General features: G+C 36.8%; 1 protein-coding gene across 15 annotated transcripts in view; it reads left to right on the top strand.

Annotated features, from left to right (window-relative positions):
* Positions 1 to 16,312, top strand: part of NEK1 (NIMA related kinase 1) — a 43,349-nt gene extending 27,037 nt beyond the window's left edge. For 7 of the 15 annotated variants that reach the window (XM_090138665.1, XM_090138668.1, XM_090138669.1 and 4 more), the window contains 14 exons: positions 148 to 276; positions 1,915 to 2,010; positions 2,425 to 2,586; positions 4,209 to 4,274; positions 4,362 to 4,596; positions 5,598 to 5,750; positions 6,695 to 6,809; positions 6,977 to 7,062; positions 8,011 to 8,228; positions 9,992 to 10,146; positions 12,859 to 13,067; positions 13,445 to 13,578; positions 13,845 to 13,977; positions 15,724 to 16,312. In XM_090138665.1, coding sequence (XP_089994791.1) covers positions 148 to 276; positions 1,915 to 2,010; positions 2,425 to 2,586; positions 4,209 to 4,274; positions 4,362 to 4,596; positions 5,598 to 5,750; positions 6,695 to 6,809; positions 6,977 to 7,062; positions 8,011 to 8,228; positions 9,992 to 10,146; positions 12,859 to 13,067; positions 13,445 to 13,578; positions 13,845 to 13,977; positions 15,724 to 15,737 — 1,905 coding nt within the window. In that variant the 3' untranslated portion in view covers positions 15,738 to 16,312. The remainder of the gene's footprint in view (positions 1 to 147; positions 277 to 1,914; positions 2,011 to 2,424; positions 2,587 to 4,208; positions 4,275 to 4,361; positions 4,597 to 5,597; positions 5,751 to 6,694; positions 6,810 to 6,976; positions 7,063 to 8,010; positions 8,229 to 9,991; positions 10,147 to 12,858; positions 13,068 to 13,444; positions 13,579 to 13,844; positions 13,978 to 15,723) is intronic. The other 8 variants (XM_090138670.1, XM_090138672.1, XM_090138667.1 and 5 more) reach the window with 3 other exon arrangements.
* Positions 16,313 to 18,524: the final 2,212 nt, after the last annotated feature.

Raw genomic sequence — 18,524 nt, 5'->3', positions numbered from 1 at the left:
TTTATATCATAATAATCATTAATTTCAAAAAGAAAGTTTAATCCAAGTGGGTATTATATTTAAGTGAGAATTTACCATGTAAAATTCTGACTCATGTTAGTCAGGTGATTGGTCTGAATAATCCCATCAGTCACTTCTGTCTCTCAGCTTTTAAAAACAGGTGCTAATGATAATTACTTGAGGACTCATACTTTGCAGAATGAAGCTCCCAGTTCTGATGGACAAGAGTCAAGTGAGGAAGCAGAAATGAAACGCAAAAAGATAGAAGCACAGAAGGTAATTGTGGGGGGGGGGAGGAAATAGAACTCATTGTTTTTAAAATTGCCTTCTTAATGTTTCTTGCTATCAATAACTGTTTACACATTCAGTAATAGAGGTTTTTTGTCTCTTTTAAGTCATAGATACTGTACTGATGTAACGACTCCATTTATCTTAGCTTTAAAGTGTGTTGTGATGTAGCATAGCAGATGAAGATTTTTTTCCCATCCGTACCTTTGAGATTAGTCCCCTAAACTGGCTGTAGTCCTAAAGGCACTTTGGCATAATAACTAGGATAGCCTTTTGATGGTGAAGGGGAAAAGAAAATATAGCTTAAATAACATCTTCTAGCTTAAAGAATAAATGGCTCTTCACTTGTGCAGACAGGGACACATGTAGATTGTAGGATGGGCTATTGCATACTACGTTGAATTTTGTTTTGTTCAGTAGTTTAAAGCAAGTGTAATTCACAGGAATCCAATTTTTACTTTGAGCCTTTTTCTCTTTGTTCTTTCTATATTAATAACCACCTCTACCATGCTACGTAGCAAGTATTGCTCTACCTATTCACTTTCACTCCTCATCTTCAAAGAGCAATGCACAAACAAGCTGACCTTATGCCTAACATTAAAACTAGAGGTGAAGCAGCAGCTGAAGCTTTTTTCATTTGTTGAATAAATATTGATAGTTTAAGCTGTATGTTTGATTGTTTGTGGTTGATGTTCTGGATGATGAAAAGCTGGACATGAGCCAGTATTGTGGACTTGCAGCCCAACAGACCAACTGCATCCTGGGCTGCATCAAGAGGCACCAGAGGGGATTGTTTCCTATATTTTGCCCTTGTGAAGGCCCCATGTGGAGTACTTTGTCCAAGGCCTGGGGCCTGCAGTTCGGGAAAGATGCAGAGCTGTTGGAGTGGGTTCAGAGAAGGCCACAAAGATGATCAGAGAGCTGGAGCACCTCTCCTGTGAACAAGGACTGAAGCAGCTGGGCTAGGTTAGTCTGGGGAAGAGATTTCTTCAGGAAGACCTCATTGAGACCTTCTTGTACTTGAAGGGAATTTACAAACAGGAGGGAGACCAACTTTTTACATGGTCTGATAATGACAGGTTTTGGGGGGGAGGGGCAAGAGGGAACAGTTTTAATCTCAGAGAGGAGATTTAGGTAGAAATTCTTCACTCAGAGGTGAGGTACTGGAATAGGTTGCCCAAAGAAGTTGTGGGTGCCCCATCCCTGGAAGTGTTCAAGTCCAAGTTGGATGATGGACCTCTGGGCAGCCTGATCTGGAGGGTGGCAGCATTGCCCATGGTAGGGATCTTTAAATTCCTTTCCAACCCAAGCTGTTCTGTGATTTTCTGGTTAATTCATTTGGCTTCAAAATAAATTTTAAGATTCTAATTTTAAATTACTTTTATTGAAAGTTGCTGTCTATTCTATAAATATAATTTTGCCAATCAAGAATTGTTAGTAAATTGTGAGCTGTGTTATTGTGTATGGTGATTCTGGTCATCAGTTGAGTCTATGCAGTCTGTAAAGAATTAAGTTAGAGAAAGCAAGATTAAGTGATCCAAGAATGTTTCTTTGTAAAATGTTCAGCAGAATTGTGTACTAATGCTATTATGTTTATAGTTGATCTCTTTTGCTTGCTTATTACAGGCCCAAGCAAATGCTCGAGCTGCAGTTCTGAAAGAACAGTTAGAACGAAAGAGGAAGGAAGCATATGAAAGAGAGAAGAGAGCTTGGGAAGAACATGTAAGCAAATGTACACAAAGTATGTAGTGCCATGTCTTTGTATGAATGAAGTCTTTCATTGTGAACTTCTACCTTAGACAAGTTTGTCTTCTGAAATGAGGGAGAGCATGAGCCAGTCATCGGGATTATGTTTGGTATTTTATTGATTATCTGCAGCTTACCAAAATGTATATAATCTTGATATGATTGTGTGTGCTGCGGAGTGAAAAGTTCAACTAGTGATAACTACAAAAAATACAGAATGTTGTGAAGCTGATAAATTGGAAGTAATTAACATGTGTAATTAACAGTTGGGTTTAGAATGAAAATGTGTGACATTGATCTTTCTGAAGGTTTACAGGAGTGTATCTGAGTAGACTGTGTCGAATGTGCAGTCTTTTATTTTTCTTTTTTTTTTTTAATGAATCTTTACAGCTGATAGCAAAAGGAGTAAAGAATTCTAATGTGCCTTTTCATGTGGGAGCAGCAGGACACAGTCCTGTGCATGGAATACAAGAGCCTGGAGTATCTCTTCCTAAGCAACAGCTTCCAGTTAAGCCCATCTCCATGACTTCTGCTTTGAAAGAAGTGGGAGTGGTAGGTACTCTTGTGGAAAAAAATAAAAGTAATGAAAAAAACGGACAAGGATACTGAGTTGAAAAAAGAATTTTTAGGAGAATGTGTGTATTATGTAGAAGAAATACTGATTGCTTCAAAAAAAAAAAAGACTACCAATTTATAAGCTGCCGAAATACATCTGTATTCTGAAACTCAAATCTGGTCAGTTTTGGACAAAATAGCAACTTCATTTTTGATTAATCAAGTCAAGGTTAGAGGAAGAAGTGGTTAGCTTGACAAGAAGCCTCTTGAAATCAGGTGTTAATGAGTTTGAAATCTGTGCCCAAATAGAGTGGAAATGATAAATGTTAAGTCAGTCCATTTTATATCCTTGATTCTTTTCACTGACTTTGAAAGTATATACTGATTATAACCAGTCTGACACTCAAATGTGACAGCATGGTCTGGTTTTGTTGTTTTAAGACAGTATTGCAATTCTCTATTTTTTGTGGTCTTTGGTCCCAATAGCGTCAATGCTTACATATTTGTTTACTGTCATTTGACTTAAGTAATAGCATAAAAACTCAACATGTGTGACTGTACAACTTGTGTTTTAAATGCAGTCTGTTAACTTGAATGCTAACCTTTGTATTATTACCTAGGTTATAGATTTAACTATAGTACAGGGTTATATACCTGGCTATGACTATAGGAATACAATGAAATTTAGCACAAAATGATTTGTATAACTGAAAGCTGTCAGTTGATAGCTAGGAAGATAAATTGTGTTCTGATGCAAATTTCTAAATCATGAAGCACTTTTTACATGTGGATGATTTGTCTTACAGTAAAGTAAGATGATAACTCACTGAAAATCAGAGTGCTTAGTTGATCAAAAGGACAAGCCTTGTACATAATGATTATAATTTCTACATTCCTGCCTTCAATTCTGTTGAATTATTATGCATATTTAATCTACAGTTTCTTAAGAGTAAAGTATGCTTTTTGAAGGCAACTCATTGTGAATGTTTTTAGAAGTCTGATAGGTGTTACCCAGTAGTTGAAACTCTACCGCTCTTGTAATTGAAGCAGATCAAGAAGAATGTAAAATGTTTTCTCTGAGAAATGCTCTGCATAATGCAGTATTTGCCTTTTCTTCCTGTCATTGTTGCCAGTCAACTTTGTCCAAGCAGGTTTTCAATGCGTTCTTAAATACCAAGGCAGTACTATTCTTATTCTTACTGACTTGATAATATATGTGCTGTCATTAGTAAAGTTGTCTTTTATCCCTTGTGCTTTTCTTGACAAATGCTTCTAGACTCTGTCCTTGCAACTTCTTTGTTCTCACACAATTACTATTTTCTAGCATTGGAACTAAGTGCCATTTTGCTCTGCCTGTATTATGCTGTGAATTTTTACTTGTCTGCTTAACAGATTTTGTTTGCTCACTACTTAAGACAGCAAATAGGTCAGACTTGTGTCCTTTAAAGTGCTTGTGAAGCACTGCAAAACCAGAAGTATTGTATAGTCTGTCATAGTCTACCTATGGTTGTCAGTGAAAGGTTCTTAGAGGTGACTTTTCAGTACTATGTTGATTAGTATTCTCAAGATTATTTTTTCTGCTGTACCTTCATTATATTTCCTGCTTCTTGGATTTAAAGGACGGAAATGTAACCGCTGCCCAGGAGGTTAAAGAGGAAATAAAAAAGCCAGATATTGCAGTGCAGGTATGTCAGGCTGTGTTCTGTTTAATTTTCCTTTCCTTTTTAAGAAAGATGCTGTTTTAGGTAATTATCTGTTGATCCTTATTTCAGAACAAGCGGCAAATACTGAAAAGATTAAATCAAAATCTTAAAGCTCAGGAAGACGAGAAAGGAAGAAGAGATGATAAAAATATCTCAGAGTCAGATGGGTCTGAAGATGGTAAAGAAGAGCAAGAAGATAACCATCCACTTCTAGGAGATCGCAAAAGATGGGCATCAAGGGCATCAGATTTGGTAGTTCCTTTAGCTGAGTTATCAATGGAAGAATCTCTCTCTGGAACAGACCGTAAGTGCTCTTGTCATGATATTAGTAAATCAGTTTGTAATGCCTGCTTTTTATCAAGTACACATTTATTATCATCCTTTTGTTATCACTTGTCCATTTGCTTCTAAAAAAAGGTGGCTATGTATTCAGTTGGATGAGTAAGGCACATGTTTAGTAGTTAAATGACCTGAGGGAGATGCAAAAAAAAAAATCTCAACAAATAGTTGCCTAATTAAATACGTGGTTTATTTCTTCAAACTGTCTTTTTAAGTGTCTTTTAAATAGGCACTAATCTAACAGAAAGAACAGATGCAATTAAAATAAATGATAAATGAACTTTATTTTGCACTACATTTCTTTGCTGCCACTTGTAGCAATTGGATTGATCAATACAGTTGGAAAAGGTGTTTTACTAGAGATGTAATCCCAAAGGATCAGCACGATAGAAAGATGCTATAAAGGAAGGGCAGAAGGTTGCTCATCCATACAGGAAGATTCTAGGCTCTTTGCAGAGGAAAGCTCCACAGAGGAGGGATCTCCAGAAAGAGACCCTTCCCCAGTGGCAGTCAGCCCTTAAATGGGTCTAGGAGAGGTGCAGTCAGGCTCCATCCCTTCCGGTCACACAGCTGAATTGCCTTCACCTGTGCTCCCAGGGCTGACTCAGTCCTTTCCCCAGTGATCAATCAGTGGTTCAGGTTGTGACTCAGCAGTTCCCATATACCACTTTTTATCCTCTGTTTTCCTCTGAGGAAGAAAGAATAAGAAAAAAATGTCCTGATACCTTATGACAAGGGATTTTCTATTTTTAGATCCATATGAGCAAGCTGGTAGAAGTAGAAGTGAAATTTTTAATCAGGTGTTATTAAGACACTCTTTGACAACTATAAACATCTCTCAAACTTTTTCTCCTGAAGTACCTGAATTGCTGAAAATAATCCTTGCTTTTACTATGAAGTCAATGATGTTAATTGTCATTTAATAACTTACCTTTGAAAGTTTAACGTGTTTTTGTATCTTGACAGGGCAAACTATGGGGGAAGTAATTAGGCTAGATATTGGTGAGCCTCGCAGGAAAGTCTGGGGCAAAAGCCCTACTGATTCGGTCCTGAAGATTCTAGGAGAAGCTGAGTTGCAGCTACCAACTGAAGTACTGGAAGAAATAGACATAATAAATGGTAAGCACAGCTGCAAGTGTAGGAAGCAGCAGCTTGACAGTTTGTCTATTGAGAACAATTTTGAAGTGATAGAACAAATTCTGTCTATATTCTTGTTGCTTCCATGTGTTCCTAATGTTCCTGAACATTCAGAATAGCAAAAGACACTGAAATATTTCACTCATTCAAGTAGTTAGAAATTAAGATGAATGTGCAGCAATGCAAAGATCTTCGTTTTGTCAAAAAGCCATGGAATTGACTTGCTAATACAAACAAGTCTGTTTTTGTTTTTTTAAATAATGCCATCAACCAAATATTGTATTGCATAGTTCCTACTGCTTCCTGTTAGTGTGACTTAGCATACTAGTAGAATTTCCTTCTAGACAAGTACACTTTGTCCTGGATGCAAACTCCATTGCTTCTTTATCCTTCCTGTCTTTGTTAAACAACCTTCTTACCTGTTCTTTTGTTATTGCCATTTCTGTGTTCTTTCCTCTTTTCTTCTGCTTTCTAAATAGTAGACACAGGAAGCTTTTAGAGCTTTAGTATATTTTTGTCTTTGTCAAGTAGTTGCTTTTAATAGAACTGAGGATGGTGGTATTTTGCTATAAAAAATAAATGTAAGGCTTAGTTATATTTGTTATATATATACGAAGAACATTGCTGTTAGCCAACACCATAGTCTGTTTCATGTACCTTTTCATCTTATGATTTAAAGTAGTAAAACATGATTATCTTGCCAACTTTGGCTAAAATTTAAGTTAAAAATATTAGAGAGCAGTACAAGTTTATTCTGAGTAATGTAGGTTGCTCTGAAAGTAATGCTTTCCATTTATTTCTATGAAGATGACAACAAATGTAAAGAGCACAAAAATACTGTTTGATAGAGCAGATTCCCAGCTATAAAACACTGTCTGATCTTTCTGTTTGGGATTCATTTTTAACAAGGTGTGTCTTAATTTTAGAGCCTGATGATTTGGAAGCAGAGATGTTGAAAGAAACAGAAGAAAATAAAAAGCACCAGAGCAAGGAATTTCCCATCTCTGTTAATGAAGTGTGGGTGAAAGAAAAACAGGATGAGTGAGTTATTCCTTTATTGATCTCTCTCTCTTTCTCTAGTTCAGATAACTAGCTACAATACTTACATTAAGCTTAGCTAAAGCTTTGTTGCTTGTCTGTACTTCCTGATTGAGGGTCTTTTCAGTGGACTAATGACTATTTTAAATTTTGTCTTCCTTGTTTTCTAGTAGTGCACAACATGACAGAAGAGATGAAGCAGCTTTTGAGAAAGCAGTGCTTGATGAAGTGCAATCACAAAATGAAGCTCCAGAAGGTCAGTCAGTGTATCTTGTGTTGTAACTGGTGGGACAGAATACTGGAGCTATCCCTTCTCACTTCTTCACTAACCCTAAAAGAGCAGATTTTCTGTTTTCATTTTATTTTTTAGTTCAGGATAAATTTGTTATGAATTAGAAAGATGACTTGTGGGTATTATTTTTGCCACTTTGGAAGAAAAGATGTAGCAACAAAGCTATGTTATGTATACACAAGGAGAATAGCCCATTCTTTACTACTTACAAGTAAATATAAATCACAAGAATGTTGTGAACTTCTATGATGACTATTCTAAGTGTTAAGAAGCCTGGTGGTTTTACTTGGTGAAAGTGTTGCTTTGCTTGTTGACATCACTAATATTAACATTTAAAATGCAGCTTGGATTAAAAAGTTGTATTTTAAACAACTATTACTGATAATCTGTTGTCTTTATTGCCTGGAAGGGTTGCTTGCTGTTTGAGATTTATAACCTAATTCTAGAAAATCTAAGTATTTTATACTAGAAGAGAAAATACATCTAGAGTATTGTTGGTGATACTGAGAAATTTATTAATTTCTCCATTAAGCAGTCTGTACATTTTTTCCAGTGTTGGAGCACATCTGTTGGGATAAGTTGGAAGAAATCTAGTAAAAGGCAAGGAAATAAATGAAAATGGAGTATTCCATTATGCTACATACAGATTGGACCATGATGAACGAGAGGGCATAAGAATGGAATAGACTGTAGCTAGTTATGGATTCTCAAAATATATGTGGGAGAACTTACATGATAATGCTTTTACTTAAGTAATCCAAACAGGCTTTAATGCTCTTATGGTGTGATCTATTTTCCCTCTAATTGTACAACAGAATTTGGTTAGCTCTGCTCATTCTGCTTTCCTTTTGCATGAGAGCTTGGAGGTATAAATCATTTAGATTTGTAATGGACTTTCTTATACCACCTCAGAAACTTGTTCCAGTGACTCTCTGCAACCTGAACCATTATTCCAGAGGGTGATACAGCCCCCAACTGTACCTACAGCCTCACCAGTTCTATCATCTCAGTCTTCCCAGGAAGAGCCTTTTGTACCTCGTTCTCGTTCCATATCGCCAGCAAAAAATAAAGGGAAAAGTTCCTTGTTTTTTGGACTTTCTACAGGGCTGTTTGATGCAAACAACCCAAAGGTAACATAAAATTGTATTTCTTTACTGATGTTTTTTAATCTTCCTGAGGCAAAAATAGGTGGCATAATGGTTTGTATTTATCTAATTGTGTCTGCCGTGCAGTATGATTGCACTGTGTTCATTGTGTGAGTAGGGCTCATGTTGTGTTTTGAGTCTCTGGTTTCACTGTTCTGCATTCTGCCATGTGTAATCAATGAATATACAGATGTTTACAGTTAAGAAATATACAGGAAAGTTAAGCTAAACAGGTTATCACACTTAAGAAAAATGGATGGAAAGTTTACCCTTGTCCTGGACTCACTGAGAAGACTCAAAGAGGAGCAATTTCCGAATGAGATCCTTCCCTACTGGTAGTCAGCTCGTAAATGGGAGCTAGGAGAGGTGCAGCCAGGCTCCACCCCTTCCAGTAGCACAGGAGAATTACCTTCATCTATACTCCCAGGACTGACTCATTGCTCACCTCAGGTGGTCAATCAGAGGTTCGGGTCATGATTCAGCAGTTCCCATGCATGCCTCCAAATGTATGGAGGAATTGACACCACTTGAGGAATGATGTCACTTAGGTACAACTGAGAGAATTCTTACTCTCTGCCTTTCTCCCATGCAAGTTTTACAAACTTTGTGCTACTTTGCCATCATAAACACTGAAAAGAGCAATGAAGGCATTTCATAATTTCTGGCAACAAGGTGACTGGGTTTAATATTAAGAGAAATGGGGTAGTGCAGTGTGGTTACATGGAATTTAAAATATTTTAGCAATAGGTATGGAACCAGTAGACAAAACGGGCCTAAGACTGTGCAATTCTTGGATAGATTCTAAAATGCAAAGTGCATAAAAGAAAAGCTACTTTGTGGGGAAACAAAATGGGTGATAAGGGTTCTTTGGAAACTTGCACACCTGCAAATTTGATCAGTATATGAAGTAAAGACTTGCTAGTTGATGAAATGCCAGACCAAGAAGAATGTTTCTTGTGACTCTGCTATTCTTGTGAATGCATGAATGGAAGTTGCACTACTTGATTAATAGAATACTGAAAGATACCTATTGGTTGATAAGGAAGTTTATTACTGGAGATGGTGCTGTTGGCTTGTTTGGAAGAATAATGCTTCTTCATGAGCTGCAGAGAGGCAATTTTCACAGACTTAGGGATTTACAGGAAAGTTGTCACTAAGCACAGATTGAACATTGTACCCTTAACAGATTTAAAGCAGTGAATAAGCTTTACAATGAAGCTCTTCAGTGTATGACTATGAATCATCTCAGCATGTCATGTTACTGTTTGACATGTTCTTTGGCCATAAGTGTGTGTCCTATTTGTTAATGCAGTACCAGATGAGGCGTACATAGTAGCAGAGAATTTGGAGAAAAGCAGCAGATGTTTTGTTATTGTTGCAACAGAGCAAAAAGAGCAATAAATTCCCTTTTCTTGTTTGACTGCATCCAGAGGAAGTTCAGAACTTCAGTGAAAATTAGCTTCTGTTTCTTTTTATTATTGGGGTGAATATTTAGTATTCTTTTGGGGCTCTTAAGTTTGCTGAGAGATCTCAGTGGATCACTGAGGCAAACAGTTGGTTTCACTGTTGCTTTATTTCCACTGCGAACAGAGTAGTATTTTAAACTTGTAGCACTGAGGAACTGCTTTGAAATTTTTGTTTTCAGTATCCACCTTTGAGAAATAAAAGCTGACGTTTAAAAACATATTGAAGCAACTTGTAATCACAGACTCATGTTGTAACAAAGCCTTGTTTGGAAACCTTTGCAGATGCTGAGAACATGTTCGCTCCCGGATCTTTACAAACTGTACAGAACCTTAGTTGATGTTCCCAGCATAGCAGATGTGCAGCATCAACACAGTCTTGAAATAGATGATACAGAAGATGAGCAGGCCAAAGAAGGACCCTCTGATTCAGAGGATATGTGAGTTCAATAGCATTTTCAAGTATTTTAAAAGACATCTTACACCAAGAATATTTTTGGTTATACATTATTATATACTGTTATATAACAGAATGGATTTGTTTAGCTAGCCAAACTTTAAAAACCCTGTATTTCACATTTGTTTGGTTTGAATCAACGTTCAGTCTGAGTCTCATTCAGAAAATGGCACAGCTGATGGGATGTCCTGTTTGCAATATCTGTCTGAACTGTTTCCAAATTCCATCTGTCTTGCTCTGATTATTGGAGTGAGAGAGGAGATTCTCTGATATGCTCTGAGTGAGAATGAGATACGAGGTCAGATGTTGTCTGACCAGTTTATTATCTAATTAAAGTGACAGGGAAGGGACAGGCTGGTGATTATTACTAATTAGGGCGATGGGGAAGAGAAGGCAGGTGATAGGAAAGATAGGAAAAGAGCAAGAAATTTGTAAAGCAGGGATAATCACCACCAAGGATGCAGCAGTGTCCCATTGTGTGCTGTTCCAACAGTCCAAAGCTGATGCAGGAATAAGGGTGCAGGGGGAGGCAGACTGGCTGGCCTTAGGCAGCAAGCAGGTAGGTGGTTCAATGGACAGCGGATCTAGGAGGTAGGCAGGTCTCAGGTAGCAGGCCCAGGAGAATCAGGCAGCAGGCAAGTTTCATGCCACAGGGTGTCCAATACCAAGCACAGTGTTCCTTGTTTGTAGGTTCCTTCTGCCTAGCATTCCTGGGCACTTAGGTTAGAGTCATGTGCAGCACCTGTGGGCATGCGTGTGCTCTGGCTGGTTATCTTGCAAAGGCAGCTCATTGGCAATGTAGCAGCTGCTTATCTCTCATTGCCTTTGGCCTGCAAGTCTTCAGACAAAAGATTTCTTGGACTTAACTATCCATTGAAGTTGTCCAACAGCAAGCTTTGAGACAAAGGAGCAGAAATAGTCTCTTATACCATCCAAGATGCTTTTCTGTCTTTACTGTTTACATTCCCCTGAAAGTTGATGGCTACCGTTCTGCTGAAAATGAAGAATTCTTTATACCCTTTCTTTTCATATTCTGGGAATCTCTGCTTATCTGTCTTCCTTGCTGTGGTATTGAGATGTCCTTAAATTCCCCCAGATTCTTCCAGGGGCCTCAAAATCTGACCCTGGGCTGACTGTTCCCCACAGCTTGAATAGTCTGCAGAGATGAAAATCATCTAGTCTGTCTATTCTGATGAGACCTAGATCTGTTTTGCTCCAGATAATTCTATGTGATTTCAGGTTTTCGTTTTTTTTTTTCTAGCATTTCCTTAAAATGCATTCATTTTGTTACTAATCCCTGGACTCTAAAACCTAGCTGTTAGTTGTTCTTTTAGCTGTTAGTCATCCTAAATATTCATTTGTTCAACGTGATTATAAACAAGACATCATCTTCCCTGCTGATGTAAATTGAGCTTAGGTCTTTGTGTCCAAACTATGCCTTGTTGCTTTGTTGTTGTTCTTGGTGGTGGTTGTTGTGTTACTAAATGTAATGCTTGAGAGAATATTTGGGGTTGAACTAACTTTATCAGTTTCCTGCTGTCTTAGGACTAGATACATGAAATTTACTTTTATCAAAGCTAGTGGATGAGGTATTTAACTCATACCTGTGCATTTGGAATGTTAGTACAAATATTATTTGTCTCCTCATTTGTATTCCTGTGCTATTTTTATTTCATTAACAAATGCAAAACACACAACTTATTTTCTCTACTTCATTGCTTATCCTCAGCCCATCTTCCTTCTGCTTCATTTTTAAGATATTTCTACTTGTTGGCTCTTACTGCCAGTTCCTATTGCTCACATACTAAAATTAGCTGACAGTCTTAGTAATGGAGGTTTTTGTAGCAGTTGTCCCACATGTATACAGAAGGTGCCCTAAAATCCTACATTTGAAAATGAGCAAAAGATGAAACAAATAAAGCAAAGGTACAAATTCTACAGTTCTTCCTGGTGCTGAAGTGCTGCCCCTGGCACTCGTGCTGCTTTTGTCTCACGTTTTCTGTTTTGGATAAGTGAGCATTCTGATATGAAATTAAATCAATTTTTTTCTGTTCTCTTCTTGAAAAAAGATACCTGCAGTTTCTGTAACATCAGTTGTGCTTAGCCAAGTCAGAGCAATCAATCTCTACCTGATCTTTAGTTTTCTCAACTCCAGACTTGAACCTCTTGAGCTGTGTGGAAAGAGAACTCTGCCTAGTTTGAGTCCCAGCCTACAATCTCTTAGAGAAAGACTGAAGAAGAACCTTAGCATTGGTTGTCTGAGTTGGATTAATTATTTTGCCATAATTAGTATTGCTGTGCTTGCAACACAGGGTTTTATAACAGATTATAAGTACAAAAATTGTTTGATCTTACTAATAAAGTTTAATAGATTATCTGTCATCATCCTTCTACAAGATGCTCTAGTGTCTGCTTAGACAGATCTTTATTCCCTGTGTCTGGCATTGTATAATGGTATTAGGGCTGTCATTATGATGAACTGTGGATGTAAATATCTACAGAAAGTGCTAATTTTCTTGATTAATCTAGGGGTAATAGGAAAAGAATTAGTCTTATGTATACAAACATTTGTCTCTCTTTCTTCTCCTAAAAGCTCTGCTGTCTTTAGTTTGTTGGCTTAACAAAAGAAATGAACTCTTCCTAGAGTTTGTTTTGAAAAGCATTACTTTATATAGTCTTTGTCACTTTCTTTTAGCATGTTTGGGGAGGCTGATACAGATCTGCAGGAACTCCGGGCTTCAATGGAACAATTGCTTAGGGAGCAGCCTGAGGAATTAAGTGAAGAGGAGGAATCTACTTTAAAGGCTAACGTCATGAAATGCATAGCAAACGGTACAGAGCTGGATGAAGCAGATGAAAATAACCCCAGCAGTGAAAGTGCACTTAATGAAGAATGGCAGTCAGGTACAATTTGTTATACCTGTTTCATAAGCTATTCATTGATGTTAACAATAAAGACACAGAAAAGTTTTGCATTTTATAAGGGAATGAAGTTCTGAATAATAGTTTTTCTGAAGACTTAAAAAAAAAAAAAAAAAATCTGATTTTACTTAAAGTTTTGTGAGTGTGAAGGTCAGCATCTAAGTACATCTTCATGCTGCAAATTACATAGCAGCTATTTGTTAGGCACTGATCATAAATCTTTTTTTCTCTAGTTGCCTGAAATGTGTTTTCAGGAAAGATCAGGAAGATCTTTTTTTTTTTTAATAATTTAATAGCTTTCTGATGTTGGTGGTTCTATTTCACTGGTTCGTATTTACTGTTGTTTTCTTTCTTTACAGATAATAGTGATGGAGATATTGCCAGTGAATGTGAAGAATGTGATAGTGTCTTCAGCCATTTGGAAGAGCTGAGATACAACCTGGAGCAGGAAATAGGCTTTGAGAAATTAATTGAAGTTTATAATAAAATAAAGGTTTGTGGAATAAACTCAACTAGAAGGCATTTTAGGAAACAAGATGTGTATGTAGGGCTGCATACTGTGCCAGTAACAAATTGTATTGTGTGGCTAGAATTAATGCTTATGTTTTGTTTCAACATACCTAAAGTATTAACACAGAAAATTCCATTGAATTAAAGGAGGAAAGCTTTGGGGTTAACAATAGACTACATGAGTAAATTTGAATTGTTTTATTCTAAACCCATTTTAGAACTCACCATGTGGATTGTTCTTTTTCCCAGGCTATCCATGAAGATGAGGATGAAAATATTGATATTTGTTCAAGCATAGTTCAGACAATTCTGGGAAATGAACACAAACACTTGTATGCCAAAGTACTTCACCTAGTGATGGCAGATGGAGCCTACCAGGAAGGTAATATCACTGATAATGATGGATTGTCTTAATGTTTGTTCTTGCTTATATAAAGAAGTTCTGAAAAATATTTCTAAAAACAGCTATGTTTTGTTATACAGCTGATCAGCAAGATAGATTAAAGTTCTTTTTCCACAAACAGCATTTTTATTGCTGCAGCACAATGTGGCAAACTGTCAGTGTGCTGACCACTCTGGTGTAACATTATGTCCGTGTAGAATGAACTGTAATAATAGATGCCTTATAAAACGTGCAGTATAATTACTTTCTGTGAAACCATTCCGCAGGTTGGGAAGATGGAAGTCTAGAATAAAGTTCTCAGAACAAAAAATGATTCTGTTTTAGGAATTAAATTCTTAACTAAAGTAATATTTCTCTTTCCAGAATTACTTTTCATGGGTTCTGGTGTTGAAAAGTAGGGATCCTGATTCAGAAAAGGAAACTTTATGTGGTTCTTTTTCAGGAAATTGCAATTATAGAATAGATCTTGCTGTGGAGATAGAATCCATCTTAGTTTTGCAGTAGCTCAGTAATACATGGAGAGCATTTAACTTGATGGGAGCCCCCCATACGTTATCACAATGTGCTGGGCAGGCAGACAGTTCCTGGGTACTCAGAGTCACTTGATGAAATGCCACCCAGCCCACTGTCTGTGAGAAAATGCTGTTGGCTTTTTCTCTCGTGTCAAAAAATTAATTGCAGCCATGTAATGTTTTCTGATGCCAAAAAAACTTAACTGGGGAATTAAAAATAGAAATCTAAAATGTCAATTATTTTTAGAGAAATCAGAAGCATCACATATTAGTTTTAGAAATGTGTGCAATAATCACTATTTGCTGATTTTCAAATTCCGAGTATTTTAATGCCTGTTAACCAACGTTTGCTATCTGCATCTTTTAATTTCTTTCACAATTATGTTGCAATAGCAAGTGAATAAAAGGTCAGATAATTACAGCTTGCTAAGCTATTTATACAGAAATGGGAAAAATAAAGTCTTTAAAAAGCAGTTCTAACAACACAACCATTAAAAATAAAAATCTATATCTGGGACAAATTACTCTTCATGTTTCCTTTCTTTGCTACTGAGTCAGAATAAATGGGTCGGTGTTGTTTTAATTCTGTGTTATGGATGGATGGCAGAAAAGCATCAAAAATATTTTTTCAGCCACTTCCTTTAATAGGAAAATAAACTGCAGTTGTTTGTTTGTCAAGCATCTGGATGGCTGGCAATGCAGCACAGGAAGAAAATGGCAACCACAGTGCTACCCATTTCTTTTCCTTGACATTTATCTGTTTAAGGATATTTTAAAACTAATCCTAAAAGGCTTAAATGCCAGTTTGCTGAAAAAATGTTGGCATACAAACGGTAAGCTTTTGTCTGAGTGAATACTGTTAAAATGAGCTGACTTACATCTTGTGAAATGCTGATTAACAAGTGGCTGTTTTTAATAGCTTCAGTTCTAATTCTGTATTCTACAAATCTGCAATACCCTATGAAACTTTAAAGAAAAGATCGTTCTACCCTTTAGCAGTTTAAAGAAAAAATATGCTAACAAAGGCAAATAAGGACAAAAGCATGTTGAGGAGCTTCTATCTCAAAAGTTTTGTACTCTTCAAGCACTCTGATTATTGTTCTGTTGATCGTAGATTGTTCTATAAAACCAAGTTGTGTTTTGCTGGGTTTTTTGGCTTGTTTTCTCTTCTGTGTCCATTTCACCCTGCCTTTCTCTCTCATGGTTTTTACAGATAATGACGAATAAAGCTGACTCAGGAAACTCCTTCGTGCTGCATGACACATCAGTGGTCAAAGTCTGCACAGTGGAGTAACAGATTGTAATGAAAATGTAACATGGGGCAGGAGAAAGAAGAATTGGAAAAAGTGCTGACTGTATGAAGCAGAGAGGAAAAACATGCCTTTTACACTAAGATATGTATACACTTCTTTTGTGTGTCTTGCATACGTGTTCATTAAATAATAGATGCCTAAATTTGAAAAAACAAACTATAATCTCTCTATTTCTCTCTCAAAAAAAAAAAAAAGGAATAAATGTAGCTGTTCTGATACAAAACCAATATCTACAAGGTAAGGTAAACCTGAGTTCTGTCATATCAACAGCTGGCTGATAGGGTTATGGAGCTGGAAGGATTACAGTGTTGTGAAACTAGCTATCTCTAGCTGTTCATTTAAATACTTAAAGTAGTCCTTCTTTACACCTACATAAAGAAACTGTTCATTTTTATTGACCCCTGTGTTTGTATTTTAATAGCATCTTAATCTGGTGGTCCAGTTTGAGTATTTCACTTTTTTCTTAATAAAATGTATTTTGAAGCTAAAGACTTCTGTCACTTCTTAAGTGTCATCTGAAAAATCTTCCAGGCGTTGTTTCTAGCTCAAGGCACACTGGTATTTCAGTTAGTGAAACACCTGAATATTTTATTTTGGAGGCAGTGGAATTAACATGGAGCCAGAAGGTTTGACTTGCATTCTTCCTCTCAAAATCCCAAGTATTTAGCACTTTAAGTTTTGCCATCCAGTCAATGATAATGCAGTATATTGTTGAAAAAATGTTTTCTCTCCTGTTTGTTTTTAAATTCTTATTGTTATTTTCCTGGCCTCACAGCCAGAGGGGAAGGTATGAAATGTTACAGGCACGAGTGCTCCATGATTTGTCATCTTTTGGACCATGTTTCGTAGCTTTATATCTTCCACTCCTGAAATTAATTACCTGAGCCACACTTTTGTTTCTCCTGTCAAAGCAGTGCTGTTCAGAGCCAACATGAGCTATATTGTTTTCACATCATCACTGTAGAGGTTCAGTTGGTTTATCCATACAGTGTCTCCTGTTGCAAACCCACTGAACTGTCAGACTTCCAACTGTGCCCTACTGAAGAAAATAAAATATTTTCTTCCAGCTACTGTAAAATACAGCCAATCTAAAACTGTCAACTTTTCCACGAAGTACCATCAGCTATACATGATTTAGAACTGATATGTACATGTTTTTTGTGTAATTGTTTTATGGAGTTATGATTGAAGTTTCGCCCACTGAAAAGTGGTATTTTTTTAAATGTCTGATTTAAGATGGACCAAAATGACTCCATTTCAGCTGTATCATGGGAACCTACGGTGAGAAGTCTAAAAAAAAAAAAATTGCAATTTTAATTGCCATTAATACACTGATAAAATTTTTATATGCATATTTACCTGATAAACACCTATTGCTTTATCTGGTGAGGAAGTACAATCATTGCTGGAAACTGACTGACCTATGCTGCTTCTCTTTTTTTTTTTTTTTAAGCTTTCCCTGCTAAATGTTGGTCCTTTTCAGTAAGCTTCTCTTCTGTTCCACTTGTCTTCAATTAGATTGTAGTGCAGTGAAAGGATCCTCATCAGCTTACATCATCCATGATGTTCAGCTAATACAACTGAAAAGAGTTAATGCAGACTCAGTCTGTATAATTTTCCTTTTTCAGTATTGCTTTTCCAATTGTGTCTTGCACCCTTTAGGAGGAAGGAGGACTACAATTCTTTAATATAGAGAGATTTTTCTCAAGGAAATACAAGCTGGGCGTTAGGTTGTGTTTAATTGCTTTTCTGTTGAAACCACATCATTACTGACATCCTTCATTTCTTATGCAGGTTGCTGGCTTGCACACTTAAAGCTTTATAGACGTAGAGCTTTTCATCAATGAATGATTTGAGAAATATGCATAGACTGTGCACAGCTTTTCAGAGATTAATATTCAGACCTGCCAATCAATACTGAATATCCTTGAAAATCTCCCAGGAGCTGATTTTAATTTGATACAGTAAATAAGTTTGTCTGCTAAAGTCATACTTTCCTCTGAATATTAAAGCCCTATTTAAGAGCCCTATTTAATGTACAATATAACAACATCAGTGATTTTTTTTTTTTAAGAGCAATGCAGTGATCTGCTTGTAATAATTTATTTGAATTGGTTGGGTATTTGGCTTGCATTCATAAAATTGCACTCACTACGGGTAGTTTTCTGTTACAAATCTAGTAACAAAAAGATACAGAATGGTGGTTTTGGCTCAGAACATCTATTTTGTGTTGTGTCCCTGTCTTCTGGCTTTCATCATGACTCCTGAAACCAACTGTAGGTGAGAGAAGGAAAAAACAGTTTTAAAAAATAATATATATCTAAAACACAACAATAATAAATCTCAGTGCCTGCCTGCATTGTGTTGCCCTGCAGATATGATTACAGTCCTTGACATGAGACTCTTCTGGCAAGGCAAGCTGTGATGTTTATAGCCATATGTGTGCACTGAGCTTCCTGACCCTCAGCAAAATGCAATAAAGTGCCAGCAGCAAAGCAGAATCAGAAGGAACCTGAGCCTGTGGCAGGAAGATGAGTCTTGCCTTTGTTCTGGGTGGAACAGGTAGACAGTAATCCTACCTAAAGCACCGATGCCTCAAATCTTATTAGAATCATAGAATCGCTCAGGTTGGAAAAGGCCTTAAAGATCATGGAGTCCAACCACAGCCTAACCATCCTACCCTAACTCTACTAAATCATGT

This window comes from Phasianus colchicus, chromosome 4 (genome assembly GCF_987193195.1).
Source record: "Phasianus colchicus chromosome 4, bPhaCol1.hap1.1, whole genome shotgun sequence".
NCBI lineage: Eukaryota > Metazoa > Chordata > Aves > Galliformes > Phasianidae > Phasianus > Phasianus colchicus.
Note: the sequence above shows the minus strand (reverse complement) of the source record. Positions and strands in the feature narration are given on the sequence as shown.